Here is a 25,579-nt window from a genome sequence, read left to right as displayed (position 1 = left end):
AAAAGATTGAAAAGTGGTAGAAATTGGTGGAAAAGACAATGAAATGAGATTTTTAAAGCAGCAAAGAAATAGGTCAAAATGGCAAAAATGTATTTATAGTGGGCAGAAATGGTCAGGAAAAAAGTTATATTGTACAGAGGGGTTATAATATGGCAAAAAGGGTTTAAAGTGGCAAAAATGGGTAAAAAGAGGCAACGTGGGTGAAAAGTTTCTAAAAGGGATGAAAAGAGGCAGATAACAGTAGCAAAAATTGGTAGAAACTGGCAACAATTGGCATTAGAAGTGTTGGTAAAGGGGTTTAAAAGTGGCAATAACATGCAGAAAAAGTGGCAAAAGGGGGTTTTAAAGCAGCAAAATGGGGTTACAAATGCCAAAAATGTATAAAATGGTAAAATGGGAGGGGGAAAAGTAATGGAAAGGGGTTTATATGTGGCAAAAATGAGTCTAAGTGGCAAAAACAGGTTTAAAGTGGTAAAACGGGTGAAAAGTTCCAGAAATGGATGAAAAGTAACAAAAATAGATGAAAAGAGGCCAATAATAGTGCCAAAATAGGCAGAATAAGTTGTTAAAATGGTGTAGAAAGAGCCATATTTAAATAATTGTGACTGCAAAAGCACCAAAATAGGGTGACTGTTAGCAAGAACACATGCTAGTGCAAATGTTACCAGTCCAACACATACAGTATGCGTTGATACCATCAGTAAATCACAACAGGGTTGTCAGGGGCCCAGCCAGTGCCGCAGGCCTGCCTAGGGACCTCTGGTAATTTGTAATAATCCTGCAGGCCTCTGTGTTTTAAATCCTGTGTGAATCCACCATGTCTGTAATTTACAAAGTAAAAATTCCAGTGCAAATTACCTACCACATTTCAGCCATAAATTCATGTGTAACGCACATGTTGAAGTGTGTCGCTCAACTTTCAGTGATTAGGCCTCAACAGTTAAAGCCCAGATATCCAGCATTCCAGAGCCTATCCCCCATGCTGGCTCTCACAACCACCATATTGCCCATCCTACCACATGGCCATCAGTGCCCATACAACATCGCTACCTTCATCAGGTCATGTCTCCATACGTGCAAGCTCCAGGTAGTGATAGTGCTGGTTCTGACTGCCCTAGAATGACTCATTGGAATTAACATCTGAAGAAATAATCCTTTAATTCTGGTAAAGCTGGTTTGATCTATTTGGTTTTGTGACTTTTAGATACCAGTTCTGATTTATTTAGGTATCTGACTTCTGCATTTTCCCTTCTTTTTAAAAAAGAAGCCCAACGTAAATCCTGCACGGCTCCAGACCTGTGTGTGGCCTCTTCTGTGAAATTACAACTTTTAGACCGTGACGTTCTTTGGTTTGATTTGGTTGTTATTCATTAAAAATAAGAAATGACTGTTTTATTGTGAGCCACATGATTCTTAATTGATTATGTGGGTACTATTGCTGGTGATATCAATGTACACCCGTTTACACTTACACTTCTCAGCATATGAAAGAATGCAACAGGGGTCCCTGAGGAAGTAATAAATAGTTGTTATTATCAGGGAACTTAAGACCTCTGTAAATACAGTTGGAATAAATGGTTGTCTGTAAACACTAAAATACTTGAACAAAGCAATAACATAAAGGCAATTCAAAGAACAGGAAGACAAAATTTAAACTCTGCATGTGGGGAATGTTGCAGCTGATTGGTGTAATATAAATATACTCCCTCTGGTTTTTTTCCTTCCCTGCTAAACAAAAAGGAGAATGACGACAAGTAAATGTCAGCAGTATATATATTCTGAATAGACAGAGAAGTTGTGCAGGGGTGTATGTATATAAATAGACCAGTGGTAGGTGTTTGGGTCTGGAGGACAAGTGGAATTCTAATAGATGCCAAAGGACAAGCCTATGGAGACACCAAGCATCTATATTTGATTAGAGTCTCGTCATTCTCTTCTCTTCTCTTCTCTTCTCTTCTTTTCTCTTCTCTTCTCTTCTCTTCTCTTCTCTTCTCTTCTCTTTTTTTCTCTTCTCTTTTCTCTTATCTTCTCTTCTCTTTTTTTTCTCTTCTCTTCTCTTCTCTTCTCTTCTCCTCTCTTCTCTTCTCTTCTCTTCATAGATCAGGACTTTGCATAATGTGCAGCCAGGTTAAGTCTTTGAATGTATTGTTCTGTACAAAGGTGTTTGACTAACTTAACAGCACTATCTCTGTCCTCAGCACAAGGACATCTGCGAGCTGATGGCTATCTGAGAAGTGCTTATCCAAACCCTCTGGGCCCTGAACACAGGCAGTCATCATTCTGTAGCCTTCACATCTGTTCATTTAAGGAAATTGCAAATGTGCAATAATTCAGTCTGCTTCCTGTAATATTTCACTTCACAGCTTTTTTACTTGTTTCCTTCATTGTTCAGACTTAATTAATCTGCCATCTACTTGCCAATGCGAGACAATCTCTGTTATATATGAACATTGCCACCATTGTACTGAACTTTTTATGGATCAAGTATGGTAGTCAATCCATTATTTGTACTGCTTTATTTATCTGTTTGTAACTTAACAGTTGTTTTATGGACTTTTTGCCTTTATTTGAAGAATACAGAACAGTAGATAGTGTTAGAAACCAGGGAGGGAGCAGGAAATATAATGTAGGAAAGGAGAAACTAGTCTGATCCAAACCTTTGCTGCCCACTTTGAAGACTGGCTGCCATATGTGGGATACAACCTAAGCACTCATCCATGACATCATGGAAAAGTGCTCAGTAAGTAAAGTTTGAAAGCCATAATAACTGCTGTATGACATATAAACAATAAATAATGGTAAAATTGCTGGCTGGGTTAAATGCTAATGTCCTGGCAGCCATCACATGAGTAAACTTAATAAATACATCATGAATAGGAAACTTGTCAAAAGAGAAGTATTAGAGTATATACAAAAACTTCCCATTTTTTGGTTAAAATAGTGACTGAAATAAAAGATTTCTTGTATATTTTGCTACTCTTTATGACGATGGAAATTGACTGGTGGGTCAGGGCCTAAAAGTAAGTCATAACTTTGTTTTCTGGGTCATGAATGTATGCCTGAAAATAAGAAAATGCATCGAGCCTGTGATGGGGAGGAAAACTTAAAAGATGCACATCAAGTTTAGGTTGTTTTAACTAAAATGTGACTGACATATCTTTTTTACTATGATGGCAAAGCTGTTTTATCCAAGACAACAATAACAGTAATTCAATCAGAGAGACTTAACAAGTTTAACAATGATTTATTTTACAAGTTTTGAAATGTTTGGCAATATATATTAGATAAGATGAGTAAGAGACTTCTGAGGAGTAGATTTCAGAGGAGCTTGACCCAGATGCTGCTAAGATATAATGGAGGTGGCTGGGGAGGAGGAAGGTTGCAGCAATCGCACTGAAACGACTGACTGTGAAGGAAAGAGAACAGATTTTAAATATGACAGCTGCAGGATGATTGGATTGAGAGAGGTTGTGGCTGAAAGAGATTGGCTCAAAGCTTAAGTGAGTAGAGGCCTATTGATGATTACTAGAGCAGGAGCAGGTGCGGGAAAAGGGGGGACAGGTGAGTCAGTGGTTACTAATGAATGAAAGGGTGAATTGAAACGAAACAGTCTTCCTGCTTGAACGTATGCATAAGCTTCTTTAATTGTACAGCAATTTTCAAAGTGCTTCACAGCAAATATCAAAACATAAACGAGCACAGTCAAAATAAACAATCATATAAGAAACCAATCAAACAATAAATCAGAGAGATAAGAGATACAGTATTGGTAATACAAAATAAAAATCAGAGGGTAATATATTTTTGTAAAAAAAAAAAAAAATGTCTTGAGTCGAGAAATAAAATGAGGGACCGACTCTACAAGTCTGATCTCTGGCAGGCTGTCACAAGGTCTAGGCTCTGACAGCAAAAGCTCTATCACCCTTGGAACAGCCAGTAGAGCTCAACAGGAGGGTCTCTGACAGCAACCTGGTTCATACAGACATAAAAGCTCTGAAATATAGCAAGGGGTCAGCCCATTTTGTGCCTTGAAAGTTAGTAAAAGAATTTTAAAAGCAGTCCTAAAACCAACTGGCAGCCAGCGGAGAGACACTAAAATGAGGCACTAAAATCAGGGCAATATGAGCACATTTTTTAGTTCCTGTGAAAAGCCGGGCTGCTGTGTTTTGCGCTGTCTGCAGGTGTTGGATTGACTTTTGGCTAACAGAAGTGTATAATGAGTCGCAGTAATTTAGGTGGGAGGAAATCAAAGCATGAGTTAGTTCCTTTGTCTTTGGGTGACAAGACTTGGAGAGCAAGGTCATTCCTGAAGAAATTAGGCCACCAAAATTTCCCACTTTCATAGGAAAATTGAGTAAAATAATTGCATGCACATCATATATATTTTTTTCTTTCTAAGATCAAAACTGCATATTTTTAACATATCGAAATTGAGTGGTTCAAACATTGGCAAAAATTTGGGTTCTCATGTAGAAGGTTGTGGTGAATCCTGAGATTCAACCGGTTGAGAACCACCGCTTTATGATGATGAAAGATTTTGTCAGCAGTAATGTTGTGGGTTATCTGTAGTTATGGAAATAGAGTTGCATCAACTTGAAGTCTGTTCTCTTTTTATTTGTTTTGAACTAACCATAATAACAGAAACCATGTTTGAAATAAATTTATATGACTTCTTTTTTTTTACTTATTAGTTTAACCCATGTCCCATCTGTTAACATGGAGGAGGCAAACTTAATATCTTATACGTCACCTGGTCAGCAGGGGGAGCTCCAAATGTTTTGGTTTCACTTTTGTAGTCTGTCTTTTGAGGGAGTTTTTCCAAGCTTTATGAAATCAGTTTATAAATGTATCTTATAAATCACCTGAAACACAAATAATATTCCCACAACATTGAAAATGTTTACAAATGCTCAAAACCCAACAGATTTCATCTTAGTGGACAAAAAATGTAAAGTACGTGGATGGGACACAGTTGTTGTTAAAGGTAACCAAACAATGCAATGATATTCAACATATCTGCCAACTTTTCGGTTGATCAACAGGAATTTTAATGACCCTTTTATTTTAGCTCTATACTGATCAATAAACTAGCATTACAGAACATAATCAGAACCATGTCTCATTGTATTAATAAGACTGACAGGGCTATCATTCTTCCTATACCCTGTTCTGCCTTGGCTTGCACTAAACAATCAATAATGCATTTTGCCTGTCTAAAAGACAGCCTCCTCTGTGCACTAGAAATGTTGACCCTGCAACTTGGTAACATTGCTTCATTTGTTTCTGCAGCCCTCCCTTCTGCACCCGTCCTCCCTGTTTTCAGCTAATATGGCCATTCTATAGTTTCCCAAACACAACTCGGGAGAAGACACTCCTGGGAAATCTTCTTTTTCTCAACCATGTAGTAGGAATGTGTAATGTTTATTCAGAATTATCCTTTGTTTTCTCACAGCAGCAGTGAAGACGTGGGATTACGTGCTGCTGTTGATGGTAATAATAGACTTTCTGGAGTAGGAGGATGAGAAAGTAACTAAAGCATTGTGGGGGCTGGCAGCACAACATGAAAACACCACCTTCTTACAGTAACATCATGTCCTTGCATGTATAACCATTAATCATGGCTGAAGTGTTGCTACACAGGATATTAATTTGATACTTTATTGAAAATCCAGCTCTAACAATCAGTTTGGAGGCAAAGTGTCCCTATGAATCAGTTCCTGTTGTTGCCCAGGCTTGTGAAGCTTCAGTGTTTGTTCAGGTCATATGTGACTCTCTTTTTTGCACTTAGTGTTATCTTTCTTCTTCTAAAGATGGCTACATTGGAGTAAGTGCTCTTAGAACAACACTGACAAAGACAAATAAATGAAGCTTAGAAGCATGGGCAAGCAAAATCTGTGTATTTTTAAACACATCTGCACCTGCAAGAAATCTGGCAGCAGATCTGAGTATGAAGTGATCCTCTTTTTCTCCATCCCATTTTCTCACCTGATTGCACACCTTGAATGATTTTATCACCTCTGCTCTCCTCCTTTCACCTCCTCTTTTTACCTTCATCACTCCCCTTTTCTCTCTCACTGGGGTGTTTATGGCACATGCTGATTTATGTCAGAGTTATTCTAATTGCAGCCCCTGTGCTTTGTGAGACAGGCATGCATCACAGGGAGCACCCAGGCCAAAAGTAATAACTGTTTCTGTCTGTCTGTGAAACCAAAAGTGCACACATTAACATCGGTTCAGCACATGCACATTCTTGCGCACACAGCAAGATTCTATTTCTCTGCAATACTGCTGCTTAACACTCAAAACTATGTAGATTATCACCTGAGAAGTTACAGTGCTTAACGACTGGCGTAACATTTCATGGGTGCCACATTTAACCAGTGGCAGCTCTGTATGTCTGTGAGTGTAATGTGTGTCTTGTGCACGAGTGTTTGAGTGTGTGATTGAAGAAGGCTGCAGTATGGATGTCTGGATGTGATTTACTGTCATGCTGGAGATGTGTGAACATCAGTGCCACTTCAACACCATTGCACCTTATATTACTTCCCTACTGAACAAAAGGCAGCAGTTTTCTTGTTGCTTTCAGTTAAAAAAAAATAAAGTTACTCATGTGTAATAGCAAAGGCATAGCCTAGATTAATGTTTTAAATCTGCATCAGTATCCACTAGGACTAATGAGTGTCACAAAATTTCATGAATTGTGAAATAAAGTATAAATTAAATTCCAAAATGTTGAACAAATTTCTTTTTTTTAATCCATGAAAGTTCAGTGTATTTTTTTTAGCTTGGATTTACATTAACAATTACTTTAATATTTTTTGTTTGTCATTCTTCTTATATTACAAGAACAGAGTCTGGACAGAATTACTGATGTAACCTTACCTCTCCATGTAGTTAAAATCAATACAAGTATGGGCAATAATATGTTGTCATTTTTTAAGAAGGAGGAGGAGGGCGTAACCTTTTTGGCTCCTTCTTTTCAATTTACAAATGTTTTTGGTACACATGTTCATTTCCTTTATGTGAATTGGAACAACACAAAAGAGCAGATTGACATAATTTTACACAAAACTCAAAAAATGGGCTGGACAAAATTGTTGGCACCCTCAACTTAATATTTGGTTGCACACCCTAGGGAGAAAATAACTGAAACCAATGGCTTCCTATAACCATCAACAAGCTTCTTACACCTCTCCTTAAAACTGGAATTTTGGACCACTCTTCTTTTGCAAACTGCTCCAGGTCTCTCAGATTTGAAGGGTGCCTTCTTACAACAACAATTTAGAGATCTCTCCATAGGTGTTCAATGGGATATAGATCCAGACTCATTGCTGGCCACTTCAGAACTCTCTAGCACTTTGTCTCCAACCATTTCTTGTTGCTTTTTGAGATATGTTTGGGGTCATTGTCCTGCTGGAACACCCATGACCTCTGACACAGACCTAGCTTTCTGACACTAGGCCCTACATTGCGGCCCAAAATGTTTTGATAGTCTCCAGATTTCATGATTCCTTGCACACAGTCAAGGCACCCAGTGCCAGAGGCAGCAAAATAACCCCAAAACATCTTTGAACCTCCACAATGTTTGACTGTAGGCACTGTGTTCTTTTCTTTGTAGGCCTCATTCCATTTTCTGTAAACAGTAGAATGACGTGCTTTCCCAAAAAGCTCTACCTTAGTCTCATCTGTCCACAAAAGCAGAGTTTTACAAAAACACTCCAAAATCTTGTGGATAGCCTTCCAAGAAGAGTGGAAGCTATTAAAGCTGCAAAAGGGACGCAAACTCCATATATGAATTTGAACACAATGCCATTACAGTCTCTGTTGGTGTAATGGTCAGGACGCCAAATGCTTTTGTCTATTAAGTGTAGGTGCCAGGCCTATTTCCGAAGACAGCCCATCCTGTGGTATAAGCCAAAGGTCATAATTTAGTCAGAGGTAACACCACGCCATGGATGTAGAAAAGTTAACTTTTGAAGTGGAAAACCAAAGGAATTTATGTAAAACCTCACATCCTCTCTAGAATCAAAAACCTTTTAACTTCCTAATGTACTCGACCATGTTAAAGGGATTAAGTTTATACCTGGGTCATTACACAATCCAAGAGACATTGCACAACTGTTGCACTGGCATCATGACAATATCAAATCAAGAGCAGAGTGTAGTGGTGCATCCGTACACTGACTCACTGAGCCTGTCAGTTTATAAAAACTAGAAACTTTTTAAAGGAAGCCTACAAAAATGTCTCTTAAATATCGATCTTATCATCAAATCTATAATCTAATTTTTATTTTTAATGTAATCAATTATCAATACCAGTGTCATCAGCAGGTATCTAGTATCAGTCAGGCTGTAATACAAGCAGCTCATTTCCCTGCATGCTATAGCAGTTATGTGAATCATTTGTGCCATCACAGGGCCTTGAAATAATGCTGAGGCTCCATTCTTAAACTAAACATCAGTCTATTATTGAGTCCTGGCCATAGACTCTGACAAGGTGCTCTCACTGTGAAGCTGTAGGAAGCTATGGATCAACCAGACGGCCTCTGTCTAATAGACTGTTTAGGTTTAATATGGGTTTTCACCTCCGCTAATGGAGCCGGCTGTCTCAGGAAGGACACACAGTGAGGTCTCTCTCTTAAGTTGTGGGTAGTAAGAGAGGAGATTCAGACTGATGATGGCTCTGAGTCTGTTCACTGCCTGAATGCCAATCACATCTGTAACAGTCGCCTTTCTTTATGAGGAAAGGGGGACGAGTTCTGACCCTGTTTGTGTGCCACTGTGAGTGTGCACCTGTGTTTGTATGTGTGATGCTAGACGGTCACCTTTGCTGTAAAATCTGCTTTACTGGCAGATGATGAGCCAACAACCCATGGCCTGCTGTTCTCAGGGACAGGACTTTCTGTTTGACCCAAAGTTTAAGGGGAAGAGATGCATGTTGAGATGGCACAGATGTTCAGCCAATCAGAGGCCTTGGCAGCTGCAGAAGTGATAACCAGATGTTCTTATTTTGCCAGCCGTTCACCTCTCATTCTTTCACAGACAGAAAAAGAGCTGAGGCTGACTCTGTTCAGAGGAGAAGCAGTATTTCATGTCGAGCTCTCTCTCTCCTGCTGAAGGTTGGAGGCACTGAAGTATTTCCTGACACTTTTAATGGACTTCTTTTCAACTTTCCCATCATGATCCACTTTTATAGCTCTTCATTTTTTTCAATTTTGAAATCCTCATTCACTTACAGACAGCATTTCTGTCTACTTTAGCACAGTGTCAGCTATTAAATGCTCCCTCTGAAACAAGGCCGATGTTTGAATATGAATGTTGCTCAGAGTGGTTTATTTTTGTATGTATCTTGCACTGGAGTTGCAGCGTCTGTTTGTGCTTTTTTGTGCGTGGCAGTTTGAGATTTAGAGTTCAAAGTGCTACCAACACCACCACCGATGTCCCACCCACCATCTGTGCTCGAAGTGCTTCCCGGGGTTTCTGTTGGAATTAAAGAAAGGGAGAGTGAAATAGTTTTGGGTAGCATGTCTGTGTTTTGACACAAGGAGGCAATTTCAAGGCCACGCAAGAGCTCCCAATCTGGTTCTAGGCTCAATCTGCAGAAAGGCAGTTACTGAGGTGCAACACAGTTTAACTGTCACTTGCTAAAAACAAGTGAAATAGTTTCTTAAAGTAGTTTTTAGTTAAGGACTTTGAGTAGGAATAAAGAATACGTTAAAATCTTCTACCATCAATCTTAATAATTTCTATAAGTATATGTGTTTAATTTTAGACAAATAAAAGGTCAGAGACCTGTGTTTCACCACAGTAGGCTGCCATTTTTTGTGATCAAACTTTTATTTCCATTTTGACAATTTAAAAAGAGTACAAACAGTAAATATTACAGAGCTTGGGGGGCATAAATGTCTTCATACCAAGATACATGTGCTTGAGTCCACTTCTGAATCCTTTTGGGTACCAGTACATAAACATATCAGACAAGCATTTGTTGTATGCAGCCCCTTACCATACGTAAACATGTTAAATCATACGTGTATATGGAAAACAAACAAACAAAAGGAAAAACAATAATGATGAAGTAATAAAATTAACAGAAACAAAAACCCATCCCAATCCAGGTGAGCACATCTTATTACATTTAAATTAGGAACATCACTAAGGCCATTTGAGTAAAAACATGTTGATTTTTCTGACCGCAAACATTTTAAGTACATATCATTTTTATTTCCTTTCATGTACTCTGATCAGTCTTAAACAAACAATATGTACTTTTCCTGTTACACACATGGACTTGAATAGTTATTTCTGCTCTATTTTAGCCTTTCTTACTCTAATTTTTGTAATACCTTGAGCTTTTAATGCTGATTAAATCTGTACCATATCATGTTACAGTGGTGAAATTACATTAGTTTGATCTACAAAAGTATTGATTTGAAAAATGGAGAAGTAAGGACAAAGTGTTAACGAATTTGAAAGTACTGTCTCCCTTGCTATGAGTAGATAAAAGATGGTTGGGTGACAGAGAGCAGTTGTTCTGCTTGAAACATGTTGACAGACTTTTCCTCTCCATTTATCTGTAGAGTCTGAATCAGACGCCGCTTGCGCTACTTCGGCCATAACAAGGGGAGAGTCGTTTTTATCTGTATATGGATTAAAAATGCAGACATAGTTGGCAAAATAAAGCAAAAGACCCATCCTGGTGTAGTCTTTGTCCAAAATATGTCCACACATCTGGGAGAAGAGTGGCTATTCATCTTGGCTGCTAACTGTTAGTAACTGCTGTTTACCGCTACATTGTTGACATGCTGTTGGGGGTAAGCTGTCAACTGGCATGTGGGAGGATTTTCAAAATAGAAGATATTGATATTCATTGACGGATCATTATACCCGTAATATAATACTGTTCCATATTGCATTTTAATGTATCGTATTTTCTCCTATCCTGTCCTGTCACTCTTAATATCATTTGATGTTGTATTGCATCATGTAGTACAGACATGCTATGCATCCCACAGAATTAGTTTGTTTGTGAGCTTGTTTTAAACACCCAGTGGACTGTCTGACATTCCACAAATTTGGTCAAACATTTCTCGCAACAAATGCTTACATTCTACTTGATTGATGACTAAAATCAATATTCTTTATCAAGGCAGAATAAACAAAATGATTCATCCATCGTACTGGTGTTGAACTTCTTTCTCTCTTGCTAAATCTGGATGATGTAAGAGGGTTGAAAGTTTTGCAGCGAGCCAGAAGGTGAGACATTAAGTTGATTTATCACTGTGTTTGTTTGTTCTACAGAAAACTTGGAAATAGTATAATAGTACTTATAGAGGAAAGTCAGCTCTAAGAATAATTAAAGTTGACGAATGGCAATGTTTTGCAGCTTTTTGTATAAAAGCAGAAGAGGTTTGTAATCTATCATGGACTTGAATCGTGCCACTCTCAGAACTTTCTGTACCTGCCCTCTTAAATCTCCAAATAAGCTCTAAAGTGAACCTTGATGTGTATTTTGTTGCCATTTTCAACACCAGTGAACTATTTCCAGTCCTACCCTTTAAACTGATGATAGAACTGCGTGTTCACTGGTGTGTTTGCTTTATAACCCCAGTGATGTTTGCTTGCATTCATATGCCTTATAAGTACAAATGAGAGGTCATCTATTTATGAAGCAGAGACAATATTTGCCAACACACGCACACATTTCTCTCCTAGTCTGTGCTTGGCAATGCCTTGACACATACAGAGCTCAGGTGTGAGATAATAAAATTAGGGCTCTATGCTCATGCTGCTGTCTGCCCTGGACACACCAAGCTCTGCAAAGTCATCCTGAGCAGAGATGTACAACTCTGCATGGATCACGTGGATCATCCTTAATTTAACTATAATTATGACACAATTATTCAGTTTTTCTGCTTAATTTAATGTGATCCTATACTGGGATATGGAAACTGCACACATAACTTCTTCAGTGATCAATTTTGTGAAGATAATCCATCATATATAAAGTAGATATCCCAGGAGCATGGAGAAATATTTTGAAAATGGACTTTTTCTTATCTATTATCCACAGCTTTCTCTATGTTCCAGTGCTTTGATGGTTTTTCTGTCACTTATCCTATGATCTGTCTTTTAATGTAGAGGGACTGTCTCTATCTCTCTTTCTTTAATGATGTGCTTGAGTGATGCTAATGAATGATTCTTACACTCCTCCTCAGCTCCCTCCCTTCTCTTTTTCTCCTCCTCTCTCCATCTGCCTGCTTGATCTGTCAGGGAGACCGCAGAAAGAGATTTTTCTACTTCAGTTATGAGACTCCCTCAGGGCAATTCTGCAGGAAAACTCAGATGACTTTCCTCTTCTCTGCTGGCCCGGCGACATGATGGATGGAAGTGTTTAAAAAGCCTGACTATTTCTGTCGGACTGTTCGTCTGAGTGGCTCACAGTTAGCAGTCAGCAGGGAGGGTTTGGTTAACGGGGTAGATGATGCAGCGGGAGGAAAGTGTGTAGGTGGCCCTGTTGAGATAGAAGGGTTTATGTGTTTGTTCATGTGGGTTTGTGCACTTAGGGCGCGAGTCTTTGTGCTTGCATGAATGGTGCAGGTGAAGTGTGGTGTGAAGGAGAGCACAATGTTATGCTCTGCACAGCCATGAATGATTGCACCTGAGCCAGCTCTGCTGTGGTGTGACTACAAGTCACTGTTATACTTTTCACCACTGCAAAAATACACACCCATTTGGTGGTAGGACTTAAACCATCAATGATTTTATTTTAAGAGAATTGTGATTTTCTCATGGATAGCTTATGTAAAATTTCTTTTACACTTGGGCTTGTTTTTGTTGTTGTTCATCAGTTTTCAACTTCAAATGGAAGCCACTCCCACTGAAAAAATCTGTGCACCAAAACAGCAGAAAAACAAAATAGCCACTCAGATTGTCGACGTTTTGAATCATCTGGCTTTTAAAAGATTGATATTTTTGTGTAGAAATGGTTGCCAGTCATTCATCTTGAAAAATGGCTTGATATTGAGCAAGAAGTGGACTGCATAGCACTGTAGCGATTAGCGCTGTCGCCAAGCAGCAGGAATAGTGGAGTTTGCATGTATTCTGACTTCTCTCTGCAGTTCAAAGACAGTTTTGGGTCATGTTAGTCCATAGTGAGTGCCAGTGTGCTTGGCTATTTGTCTCTATGTGACCATTTCAAAATGTGTACCCTGGTCAGCTCCAGCCCCAAACTGAACGGGACAAGCGGTGCAGATAACGGATAGATGGATGAGCAAAAAACTACCTGTAGGTTGATAAAAAAATCTTTCTTACATCAGATATCAGGTTTTGCCGGCATTTTATTGTGATTATAAAGTATTTGCAGGCACACCATGACCTCTCACTATAAAACTAAGCTTTGAAAAAAAAATCAGATAAAATATTTTCTTTGACCCTCACTTCTCATACATACATAAAATTCCATATTTTTCAGAGAGTAGCTGCACACTATATGTCAATAAAAATATTTCATTTTTACCTGGCTTTACTGGCTAATTTTTCTTTTTGTTTTAAGCCACTCTTTTAAAGTTTGGATGATTTTCAGGAGTAAAGCAGCTTCAGGTGGGTTTTTTTTGCCAAAAGTTATCTTCCACTCTGAAGGTCTTTGCACATTAAAAAATAAAACTGATCTCATGTTCTAATCATGTTTGCATACTGAAATGAAATCTTGATATCTTATAAATAGTAAGGACCTCTGCAGCATAAAAGCAATGTAGTTAGGCCTCATGTTCATCCCTTGCTTTCCAGGCCATTCTTGTGAACACTATATCTTTAGAGTGTTCTACACAAACACTCCTCCTGGCTCAAGGGCTGGAAAAATTTAGAAATAATACATCAAAGGTCATTGAGCTTGTGCGCATCCCAGCTGTTGAACGTGATGTCTCAGAAATGTTTGTGGGATTTTCTTCCTACATTGCACATAGAGATGAGGATGAAATTATTAGCCCTACTATTGTTTTTTGTAAGTATGTCCCAAGTGCTGTTAAACAGAGCAAGGACTTTTTAAACAGCTTTTTCAAACATTTTAGTTTTATTTTGGATTCTTTCATTATTTTACTTTGCACACAGAAACTCAGTTATTTGACAAAAACAAAAACTACCCTGATGCTAATAGTCTCCTTTTGCTGGATAACAGCCTGCAGTCATTTGTTGTAGTTTTGAACTAGTCTTAGACATGTCTCCTAAGGAATCCCAGCCCATTCTTCTTTAGTGAATCTCTCAAGCTCCTCCGGATTTGATGCTCTTCTTTTATGGACCTTGGTCTTCAGTTCAACCCACAGATTCTCAGTGTGTTTCAATTCAGGGCTTTGTCAAGGGCTTTGTCCATGGGCTTCTCTTACTTAAATCATCTGTACCATGGAAAATACCCAAGCCCTTCTTCTTAACTCACTGCTGGACTTTCACTATTTGGCAATTAGAAACATCACAGGCATTAAAGCACCAAGCAGCAGCTTTAGTGAGCCATGTCTTGATCTCCCACAAAAAAATTGTAACCAGGAAGATTTCAGGGGCAGACTGTCCTAAAACTTTCTAGAAATTTCCAGGAGTGTTTGCATTAAAGGTAATTGAGCTCTTACAGATAGAAAAACTCTTCCTTTACACTCAGTTATTTCTGTTCTTTCCTCTTACCCTTCCTGATTCCTATGTTGTGCGCGTACCCTACCCACTAATCTCATCTTCCACTTTGTTTCCTGCTGTTTAACTACCTTTGATCCCTCTACCCCCCTCTTCATCCCTTTATCCCACAGTCTTCATCCTCCTCCAAACTGTGATCCCTCCCTCATCCTCTCTTCCCTCCCCTCATCCCTGAGCAGAAGCTGTATCCTGCAGATGTTGGATGTATCAATGTGGTTAGCCAGCAAGTTAGATGGTCAGATTAACAAGACTTAGCTTCCACTCAGTCTCATTCAGTCAGTCAGTGAGGCTAACACATTCACACTGAGTGGTATGTCCACGTGCTTGTACGGTCAAATGGATTGTAGGGGGGTAGCTGGAAAAGGGTTCTTCACCCCCTCTGTGCTTTGTAAAGGACTGACAGGCAGACAATTAACCGGCTCAATAATCAGCACAGTAAAAACCCTGGCAGACAAAAGTCTTCTTGTTCTCTGTTATTCTATATTCTATTTATGACCTTTTGAACCCATTTTATGACTCCAATTCTCTGAATAGTAACCATAGGATGGAGGAAAGACAAAGGTGATTGTCTTCAGAAGAGACAAAAGAGGGAATGTGGGAAAAATGAGTGAAAAAAACCAAAAGGAAAATGAAAAATACAAAAAGAAGATACCCACAAATGGAAAACATCACAAGTGTTTGGGTTTCTTTGCAGACGATAAAAGAAGAGTGACATATTTGCAGAGGAAAGATTCAATAACACTAACACAAAATAACAAGAGAAGTGGATGAGTTGTTTTCATGCGTCGAGAAGAAGCAGAGGACACAGGGTTATCTGAGTCCTCAAAAGTAATTTCCCGGAGCAGAGCGAGGTATAGGCACAGAGAGAGAGAAAAGGCAGTATAGATTGAAGAGAGAGCGAAATGGGGACAGCTCCAGAACATTTGAGACATAAAAGTTCATCTCTGGGTCCCTGTCATATGACCTCCCAGCATTATATTCAGCGACAGGAAATTGTTTTCTCTCCTGAAGGCTGGACCGCCTTGCGCTCTCTACATCCATCTGTTTAATTGCTGCAAATGAAATCCATGCTTGAAATATGAGCTGTATGAGTCTGCTGAAGATCAGTGACAAGTAGGCAGAATACTATCCTGCTTTTGTAACTTCTTGAACCTCTCAACCTTGGACTGACTCGTCTCCCCTGTTCAGCTATGAGCCAGAAGAGGGGAGACATGATTGGCTGTGAAACTGCAGTGAGAATGTGTTGGAAAATAAAGGAGAACTGGGATATTTGGTGTTGCCCTTTAGACTGAAAAGGATAGAGGTGAGGCTTGAGTTTCTCTGGCTCAGCTCTATTCCGCAGCAGGATGTGAAGGTAAGCCTGTGTGTGTTTGATTGGCGATGCACTTTTTCTTTCTTTATCTACTGTTTTATCTGTGATTTATCTGCCTCAGCAAGAAAGAAAGGTGAAGCTGGTTTCTTTAGACTAAAGTGCCACTGACCTACAACTTCATGTGGCTCTGCTGTTTTCAGTAGACCTTTAATAGAGCTGAGCAGATGGTCATTAAAAAGCTGTTTAACATGAAATCTATTGGTAAGATCAGTCAGGTGCTGAGCATCGTTTCGTATAGTATTGCATCCTTTTGTGTTGTTTGTAGCTTTTGGTATTGATTCATATTGTATCACTTTGTTTCATTAAAACAAAGTGATTTGATGGCATCATGTGCTATCTTGTTTAATTGAATTTCCTGTTGTGTTGTATTTTATTGCATCACATACAATCGTGTTGTATCCTCTGCATCATATCTTATAGCATTGCATAGAATTGTGTTGCATCGTATTGTGTTGTTAATTTTTTTCCCTCTTGTGCTGTGTTGCATCACAGCAGTATATCGTATCGTATCTCATCCTTTGGTGTCATATCATTGTTTTGTCTTATTTCCTGTCATGTCCTATCGTGTTGTGCCATAATGACTTGTATCATATTTCATCACATCACATCACATCTACTGGAATCATATCAGGTTGTTAAAATTGATTTCCTGTTGTGTCTTATTGTATTGTACCAGGCAGACAGGCAGAAGTTACCTTTCTGTCAACCAGAATGCTAGCTAGCCTGCTGACAGGAAGTTGAGTTAGTGGGCGGGCTGTTAGGTCAATCCAAAGTTCAGTGATTTCAATATGGAAGCCGCTGCAGATTGGCTTCAAAAGCTGTTTGAATCCACCTATTGTAAGCAGACAGCTGACGTCACACAGGCTTTGTCCAATTCTTTTTTACCGTCTATGGCATCGCATCACAGCCTATCATATCATATTGTTTAATTTTATTTCCTGCATTGTATCTTATTGTGTCATATTGTGTTGTACCATATTGTTAATTTTATTTTTCTACTGTGTCGTACCATTTCATATAAAATCATATCATATTGCAGTGAATCATATCATATTGTATTGGATCGTATTGTACCACATTGGATAGTCTAGCCCTCTGGTGCCCCTCTATCTGTAGGTTGCAGACAATGTTAACAATGCTGAGCTGTTGACAGGCAGACAACACTACAATAAAAACCATTGATATTCAAAGCAGTCATCGAAGCAATGTCCACAATAGTGCAAGCAACATAAAACTTACCATAAAACACACACCTGATCCATAAAATCCATAATTGAGCTTGAGTGATACACCCACTTCCACCATCAGTAAAGAGGTTACAGGCAAAATACCCCAGATTTTGGCCCATGCAGTTACTATATAGACTGACCACTTTATTAGGTATACTTGTCAAACTGTTTATTACACAAATATCTAATAAGCCAATGATATGGCAGCAACCAGTGCTTCTTGGCATTCAAACATGGTCATGATGATCTGCTAAAGTTAAAAGCAGGCATCAGAATGGGATAGAAGGTGAGTTAAGTTACTTTGAATGTTGCATTGTAAAACTAAGGATGGACCCGGTTCTATATTTTTCTAATTCCTTAAAAATCAATAACGTTTTAGCTTATTATTACTGCTGTCGAGTCTCATGGGCTCTGTGACGTAACGTCATTTTAAGATGCAACTGGTATAAAAAAAAATGCATCAGTTCTTTCAGGGGGAACGTAAACTAAAAGCACATCAGTATTGTCCATCAACAGAGTGTTGTTCCTTCATCTGTCGGCTTGAGGAAAAAAAGCCTCCACCTGTAAATTGCATGAAGCAATAGACACTCATTTCACTGTCTTCAGCTGATTTAAGACAGTTCTCTTCTTCAGCTGCTCAGATAAATGCTGAAAAATGCTCCCAAACTTTGTAGCAAGTCTTGTTTGTTAAAAGCATTAATCCAGTGTAGAAATCCATGGTGGAATTGGCAGAATTGAAGTTTATTAGCAAACTTAACGAGATGGAGGAGAATATGATGCATTCAGGTAACCTCAGTAAATTAGATGACAATACTCTATATGTTATGATATGTTTAAATGTCACATAAAAATGGGAAAAATTAGTTTTTGACAAGAAACTTCAGTAAATATGGATGGGAATATGAAGGATGTGCTTGTATTCAGCATGCAGAGTTACATCTCATCCATTTATGTGGGTGTTAGGGGAGGTTTTATTATTGAATTTGTTTAATGTTTTATGTGCTGTCCTGTATGGAAGTTTATGCCTTTTGTTGTTTATGTTGTTCTGCTGAAATTACCCCTAGGGTCGATTATTTATTCATTTATCATGTCATAAGTTAACCCCCAATTTGCCCCCTCATTTGCATGTCAAGAGCAGAATATATTTTGTCTCAACTGGGATAGTGTTTCTTTACAGAGCAGGTTATATTTTTGCTGCAGCAATCTAATTCTTCATTCTTCTCTGTGCTCTCCCTTACCAGGCTGCTGCTGACTTCGCCAAGGCCCACCTGCCCGAGGCTCTCCGCCAGCAGCTGCTGACCTATGAACGGGAGAAAGAGCGAGATAGAGAGAAAGACAAGGAAAAAGACGAGAAGAAGGAGAGAGGCGGGCTGTCTTATCCGTCCATCCTGGAGCAGCAGATCTTGAATTTGGACAGAGAAATGCTGGAAAAGCTGTCAGCCACCTACAATGAAGCAGGTATGTGTTGTTTTTCTTCACAGCAGCACCTAAAACTGTTTCAGTTATACATATAAAAGCTTTTCCATACAAAAAAAAATTACTAATGGCCTTGTGGCAATTTTGGGAAACTTCCCATGCAGTTGTTTTGTCCATCTAGATGCTATGCTGATTCATCTATTAGTAACGATGCAAATGCGTGTCTGCTTGGTGTGGCCTTATTCAAGGGCAGAGGCCACGCACAAATGGATTCTTTACCCCAGAGTGTTACTGATTACAAGAGACACTATAAGGAAGGAGCTGTAAGTGCAGGGCGTTGTTTTAAAACATGTTTCTTATGATGCTGCACGCAAACTATTAATTTCTCCTCCACTGTTTCACTTGACTGTTGAATAGTGAGTGTCAGCAGCCCTGGGCCTTGCTTATTCAGCTGTTTAAATACAAGCTGATCTTCACAAAGCTTGTTGTAATTATCTCTGGAGGGAGGCATGGAGGGGTGAGGAAAGAAGGGGGAGAGAGAGTGTGTGTTGGATGCAAAGAGGTAGGAGAAGGGTCAGAGGGAAGTATGTAATGCCTAGTAGGAGGACATTTTGCATGGAAGAGTTATAGAATAAGTAAAGAGAAGAGCTAAGACAAAGGGGAAAGGAAAGAAGAACATATGAAGATGATTGATAGATTACACTAAAGATTATGAGTGGTATTATAAACACCAGAGAGGCTTTAATGTGAGGTAAAGCTCCAGAGAAGTAGTGAGTTTCATACTGATTAGCATCAATATTGTAGGGAGACAATAGTGCAGCATAGAATATTAAATGAGACAAATAAAACCAGTTTCTTTGTAGATGACGTCACGCAGCAGAGGAAATCTCTAGATGGGGGGCAAGATGTGATTTTGGCATAAAGAAATGCTATCATGTTTTGTGCTATTTACAACTATGCAGGGCGTTTAAGGTACGAAAATGAAAACATTCTAAAGCTAGCTTTATGTCCAGAAAACAGTGAAATATTCAGTCAAAAAAGATGAATAATTTGACTTTTTGAATGTGAATTAAAAGAAAAAACAAAAGGGAGGAAAGGAATCAGGCATTCAAATATAAGGTAGCTACTGTGGCTCCCATTAAAGAACTGTTTCATAGAACAGCACATCATGACTTGGTTGCATACCCCACACGGTTTATTTAGTTGAAGGTATAACACTGTTTTAATTAAAGGCATGTTTTTGACAACATAGGGATATTTTATATATTAAAGGGGCTCTGCTAGCCTCTTACTTAGTACAAGACTCCTGTCTCCCTTTATCTGGCTGATGCTAGAGACAAAATAAAAAATAATAATAAAGCTGGGGGCTTTCAAAATTTAAAAAAAATCTCAAGTCATCCCAGTCAAAATGTGCTGATAATATGAGAACATTCAACATCCCTGTAATTCTAGAAAGGTGTGGCCATAGATTTTGCAAGATACATCTCAAAAGCAATCTCTTAAAACAGTTAAAATACCTGTAATTTAATGAAATGGCCATGTAGGCGTTTAGAAAGACGCTTTGAAATGTTCTGGCACACCTGCCAATTTGGGGTAAAACAAAACGCATGATTCTTGCACAGTGTGTTCTGTCATAAGCCCTTTATTTACTGACCCTGATGCTGAAAAGGGTATATGAGACAACTTTGATCAATTTTTAACATTCATTGTAGTTTTTGATGGAATTTAGAATATTTTAAAGGCACCCCTGAGCCTCCAGGCTCCTCAGGATGTCACGGCATGCTATTCGAGAAACCCTAGCCCAGGGTACCGTCAGGCTGGGTAGTAGGGTTGCCATGACTCCCTGGTCGTGCTGTGGATGTCCCAAGGGAGAAATGACTGATTCTGACTCTGTGATGAAAATTTTTGCCTTTACATCGCTGTGCATTTTGACTCACTCAGCTGATTTCTAAGTTGAAGGGAAGATACAAACAGAAAATACGATGAGGCAGCTTAATTACATGCAGGATGATCACATCAGTCATACGCCACTTGAAGGATGTAAATATCATCAGCCCTGTCCACTGGCTTGTGGTGCATTCTGGCTCTTTAATATAGTTTTTTTTTTTTTTGTTATGTGTGCAAGTATTAAAAGACATCACTAAAATCAACGCACTATTCAGACCATAGATGTTGCAGTTAATAGTTGGTGTCCTAGTCTAAACTGGTGTAAATTCTGAAACAAAGTTGTGAATGTTCACATAATCTGTAGAAATTTGTTTATAATCTATCTCTATGTGTTTCCATATCATGTTTGACTTAAATGCAGCAACGTCAACTTGTACAAGATGCATAAAGTTGCTCTGTGAGGTTTATTTTACAGCCAAGACATAAAGATGGCTGAAGAATCAGTCCAAAGTCATTCATCAAAAGATTCCTCTAGATGAGAGATAAAGGAAAAGACTGCCCAACATTTTACAAGCCCAAACCCCAAAGTATGGACAATGTGCAAAACATGAATACCAGCAGAGTGGGTTAATTTGCAAAACACCTAATCCCCATCAAATTTGAAATAGTTAAAGGATAGCACAGCAAATGCTGAAACTGAGCATTATCATGGTTTTTGGAAAAGTAGATCCCTTTTTTGAATTTGGTGCAAGTAATACTTGTTGGGGCAAGATCATGTTTACCACTGAGTGGCATCACTTCTTCTTTGAACAATGCTCTGTAAGTGTTTTGGGAACTAAATTATGCAGTTTCTATCATTTTGAAAGGGAAATGACACACCATTCCAGTCTGAGTGTTATTAAAAGAAGTAGTGATGGTAAACAGTGGAAAACATGACCCCTTCTCAAGCTGCAGCCTCTCGTGTTGAAATATGAAGCCAGTGTGGAAGCACCAAAACCTGTGGTTCTTTAATTGTCCTCTTGAGGCTGGTTTAAGAGGCCCTGTGCTAAAAAAAGGTTATGTTCTACTTGAGAAATAAGCATGTTTACAGCCTGGTTTATAACCAAGCGGCAACCTCCGGTCCTGAAAATGAAGCCAATGCAGAAGTGCCAAAAAATGCTATACCACGAGTGTCCACTTGAGGCTGGCTGCAGGAACACCGGAAGTCCCGTCTGCACACATGTTAAACAGCTGGTTTTGACACACAAAATAAACTGGTTTACAGCCTGGTTCAAAACACCAAGCGTGTCTCATTAGCTAGTGTCTTATTGTGCTCCCACTGTACGGGGGGGTGAATTTTTTTGTACCATGACCGTTTGGATTATATTTAGGATGAAAGCTGATGGGCCAGTCTCATTTGATTGACAGATAGCTCAGCAGGCAGAGGCTCCGTTTCTCTCAACCAGAATGCTAGCTAGCAGGCTGACAGGATGTCGTGCTTAGTGGGCGGGCCGTTAGGTTGATCCAAAGTTCGGCTGAGACCGCGATTTCAATATGGAAGCCTCCATGGATTGGCTTCAAAAGCCATTTGAGTCCGCCTATTGTAAGCAGACGACTGACGTCACATGGGGTTTGTCCAGTTCTTTCAACAGTCTATGGTTATAACCAGATTTGGCCTGATTAGGCCATCGGGGTGAGGAGCGTGAGACTGTGAATGACTTTTTAACTTGTTTGTTTGATTTTATGAAGGCTAGCAGTAATTCACAAGGAGAGTTGCTTGTTGACTGACGTGCCAGCGTGGTGTACACCGCGTTCCAAATTATTATGCAAATTGGATTTTAGTGTCATAAACATTCAATTCTTTGTTTTTCAACTGAACTCTTGGATGGTATTGTGTCTCAGGGCTCTTTGGATCACTGAAATCAATCTTAGACACCTGTGGTAATTATTTTGCCAGGTAAGCCCAATTAAAGGAAACCTACTTAAGAAAGACATTCCACGTTATGAAGCAAGTAACAGATTTCAAGCAACATGGGAAAGAAAAAGGATTTCTCTGCTGCCAAAAAGCCTCAAATAGTGCAATGCCTTGGACAAGGTATGAAAACTTTTGACATTTCATGAAAACTTAAGCGTGATCATTGTACTGAGACAGGTTTGTGCAGATAAAGGCATAATGAGGAAGGTTTCTCCCAGACGAATTCATCGGATTAGAATCATGGGGAAAGAGCTGGTAGGCCCCTTTAGGGTCCCTGAAGCTGTGAAAATGACGTCTGCAAAGTATCAAAGTACCATCTCTGTGTCATTGGTTGCTATGGGCATTAAAGGAGAGAACCACATGGTGCGGCCCCCATCCTCCCCTGACCTGAGAACCTTTGGAGCATCCTCAAGCAAAAGATCTATGAGGGTGGGAGGCAGTTCACATCAAAACAGCAGCTCTGGAAAGCTACTCTGACATCTTGTAAAGAAATTCAAGCAGAAACTTCAAAAACTCACAAGTTCAATGGATGCAAGAAAGTAAGGGTGATATCAAAGAAGTGGTCCCATGTTAACATGTAAGTTGGCCTGTTAAGATGTTTTTGATTGAAATAGCTTTGATTTCAGTAAATATGACCTCCTAATGCTGCAAATTCAACAAATGACCATTTTCAGTTCTTTACAACCTATAAAATATTCTGAAACTCTATTGTGCATAATAACTTGGAACAGTGCAATTAGAGTTTTTTATTTTAAAAAAACATAGCTATCACTGGGAGGTTTGTTTAATAGAATTTGAATTATGCTCTTATAGTTGATGACTTGAAAATTATACTGACTGTCATTTGCATCGACCATTTAGTAAAACCAGAGAAAAGTATGATTTACATAATAATTTGGAACAACTTTGTAATTTGGAATGACTTTATTTGGCCTCTATGGGAGTGATGGGGATTGCAACTCTTTTAGAGATCTGGTTATTTAGCTCAGCTTAGTGATAAGAGCCGTTCTTTCAGTTACCAAACAGTTCTTTATTTGGTACCATTTTGACATTGATATGACTTTTAAAGACCAACGAAATGAAATGAGGGAAACCGTCTCTCAACAAGAGCCGGCCCCTGTCACTCACAAAAGGATCCAGCTCTTAGAAAGCATATAACACATCATGATTCCCTGTAACTTTGACATCATGATCTAAGTTGTCATTTAAATTTATCATGTACCCTACAGGATTCATTTAATAAGAAATATGTCACTGTGTACTTTCAAATCATGCAAAGGACAAAATGAGGAAGAAAAGCCGTTAAAGAGGTACCAATAGCCTGTTAGTTTGTGGCTAATTCGCCTCCATTTGTTCTTATCTCCAGCAGCCACACTGCTCATACCCTGCAGGAAGGCCAAGTCATGCTAAGAGAGTCTCTGAAATATGTTGTTCACATAAGAAAAAGGGCAAGTGAGTTTTGCTATCAGGTGTTCACTTAAGATGTATGTTTTTATGCAATGGATGTACGTAGTACTAAGTGAACTCACCTGATATCTGTTTGTCCAAAACATTTAGTTAATACAAAATGCAAACAGAGCCTTAGATTAAGAGTCTGAACAGTGTAAGAGCTAAAAGAGCAGCCGCCATCTGACTCATATGCAGGTTGGTGAGGGGGGCTTCATTGGTATGAAGGTGCTCTAAGTGGGCCTCACATCCTCAGAAGAATGATGGGTCATATGATTCACTGATGAACTGAATAAACCGTCTGGTTTAAAGGCTTATGAGTTCCTGACAGAGAAAAACGTATGCTTTTCGTTTCTCTCACCTACTCCTGACCTCTTCATCCTCCTCTCCTTCACTTCTTCCTCAGCTGCAGATACGCATCTGCTCTCAGATCTCCATTGCTCTGAAAACAACTACTGAGAAAATCTCCCCTCCTGATCCCTCTGCCTACTTCTGTTCTTTAGCTGCATGACCTGTTGCATCCAGGCTCCACAGATCTGTCCAAAACTATTTCCTCTCCGTCAATATTCCTATCATCCTTTATTTGGACTGCACTGAAAGAGGGACTGACACCAAGGTCAGAGATAAAACTAACAGACAAGCCTGTGTTGTCTACCACAAACATTAGACATTCAGGGATCGGATTTGTTGCAGCATTTGTCTTAACATGCTTGTCAGCGTCTCAAGAGGGCTGATCTGCTGATCAGGTAATTGTTGTGCATTCTTGGTCCTGTATCTGATCACAATCACATCATTTAGGGTGAGCACCTCCCTGCTTTCTGTTCCGATTGGGGCCTAAATTAAACTGGCATGGAGAGAAGATGGAGGGAAAATAGAGAGATTCACCTCTTAGTCCCCAGGACAACAGCCTATCAGATTTATCCCTCTTGTTCGTTCATCCCTCCGTTGTTTATCTGCGAACAAAAACCCCTGAAAGAAAGATAAGAGAGATAGGACTTTGATGGAAATGCCAGGAGCTTAGAGTCTATTATGGAAACGTTCTCTTTGATGTGATGTTCTGATGGTAGTACTAACCTTTTTGCTGTGTGACATGTCTCTTAGGACACACACCTACAACACAAAAGTGCAATACATACATCTGTAATGTGAAGTCAGTAGTGGTGGGGTGAAATACTGATACTACAATATATTGTCCTGACTCATGTTGTGCTCAACAGCTGGTTCCCCTGCAGATTTTTTCACAGCATCATTTCTTAATAACTCCTATAGCACTGCCTATGGCGTGCATGGGTAATGTGAATAGTTAGCCTAATTGACAGGATAAGATGACAACAGTGGCAAAAAGAAGACAGTGAGATGTTTGTCAGCAGTTGGTGAAGAATCATGAGATGAGGTGAATCTGACACCATTCTTAGAGACTTTTCATTTGATAGTCTTGTATCCATTTTTGAAGAAGTGCCTTATTGTTGAACTATCTTTAACTATCAAACGGTTCAGATGGCAGTTTTGCTAGATGGATTTGCCAGTGAGAAACACAGAAATTGGCGAATCCATCTGCTTTTGCAAGGTTAGATTCTTGTCTGATTTAATTCAAATACT

At 39.2% G+C, this 25,579-nt stretch overlaps 1 protein-coding gene across 1 annotated transcript in view; it reads left to right on the top strand.

Moving 5' to 3' along the window:
* Positions 1-25,579, top strand: part of ppm1lb (protein phosphatase, Mg2+/Mn2+ dependent, 1Lb) — a 77,821-nt gene that overhangs the window by 35,376 nt on the left and 16,866 nt on the right. Inside the window, exon 2 of the mRNA XM_041805844.1 lies at positions 18,519-18,735. Within this exon, the coding sequence (XP_041661778.1) occupies positions 18,519-18,735 (217 nt within the window). The remainder of the gene's footprint in view (positions 1-18,518; positions 18,736-25,579) is intronic.

The sequence above is a fragment of the Cheilinus undulatus genome, linkage group 2, assembly GCF_018320785.1.
Source record: "Cheilinus undulatus linkage group 2, ASM1832078v1, whole genome shotgun sequence".
Taxonomy (NCBI): domain Eukaryota; kingdom Metazoa; phylum Chordata; class Actinopteri; order Labriformes; family Labridae; genus Cheilinus; species Cheilinus undulatus.
This window is presented reverse-complemented; position numbering and strand designations above follow the sequence as displayed.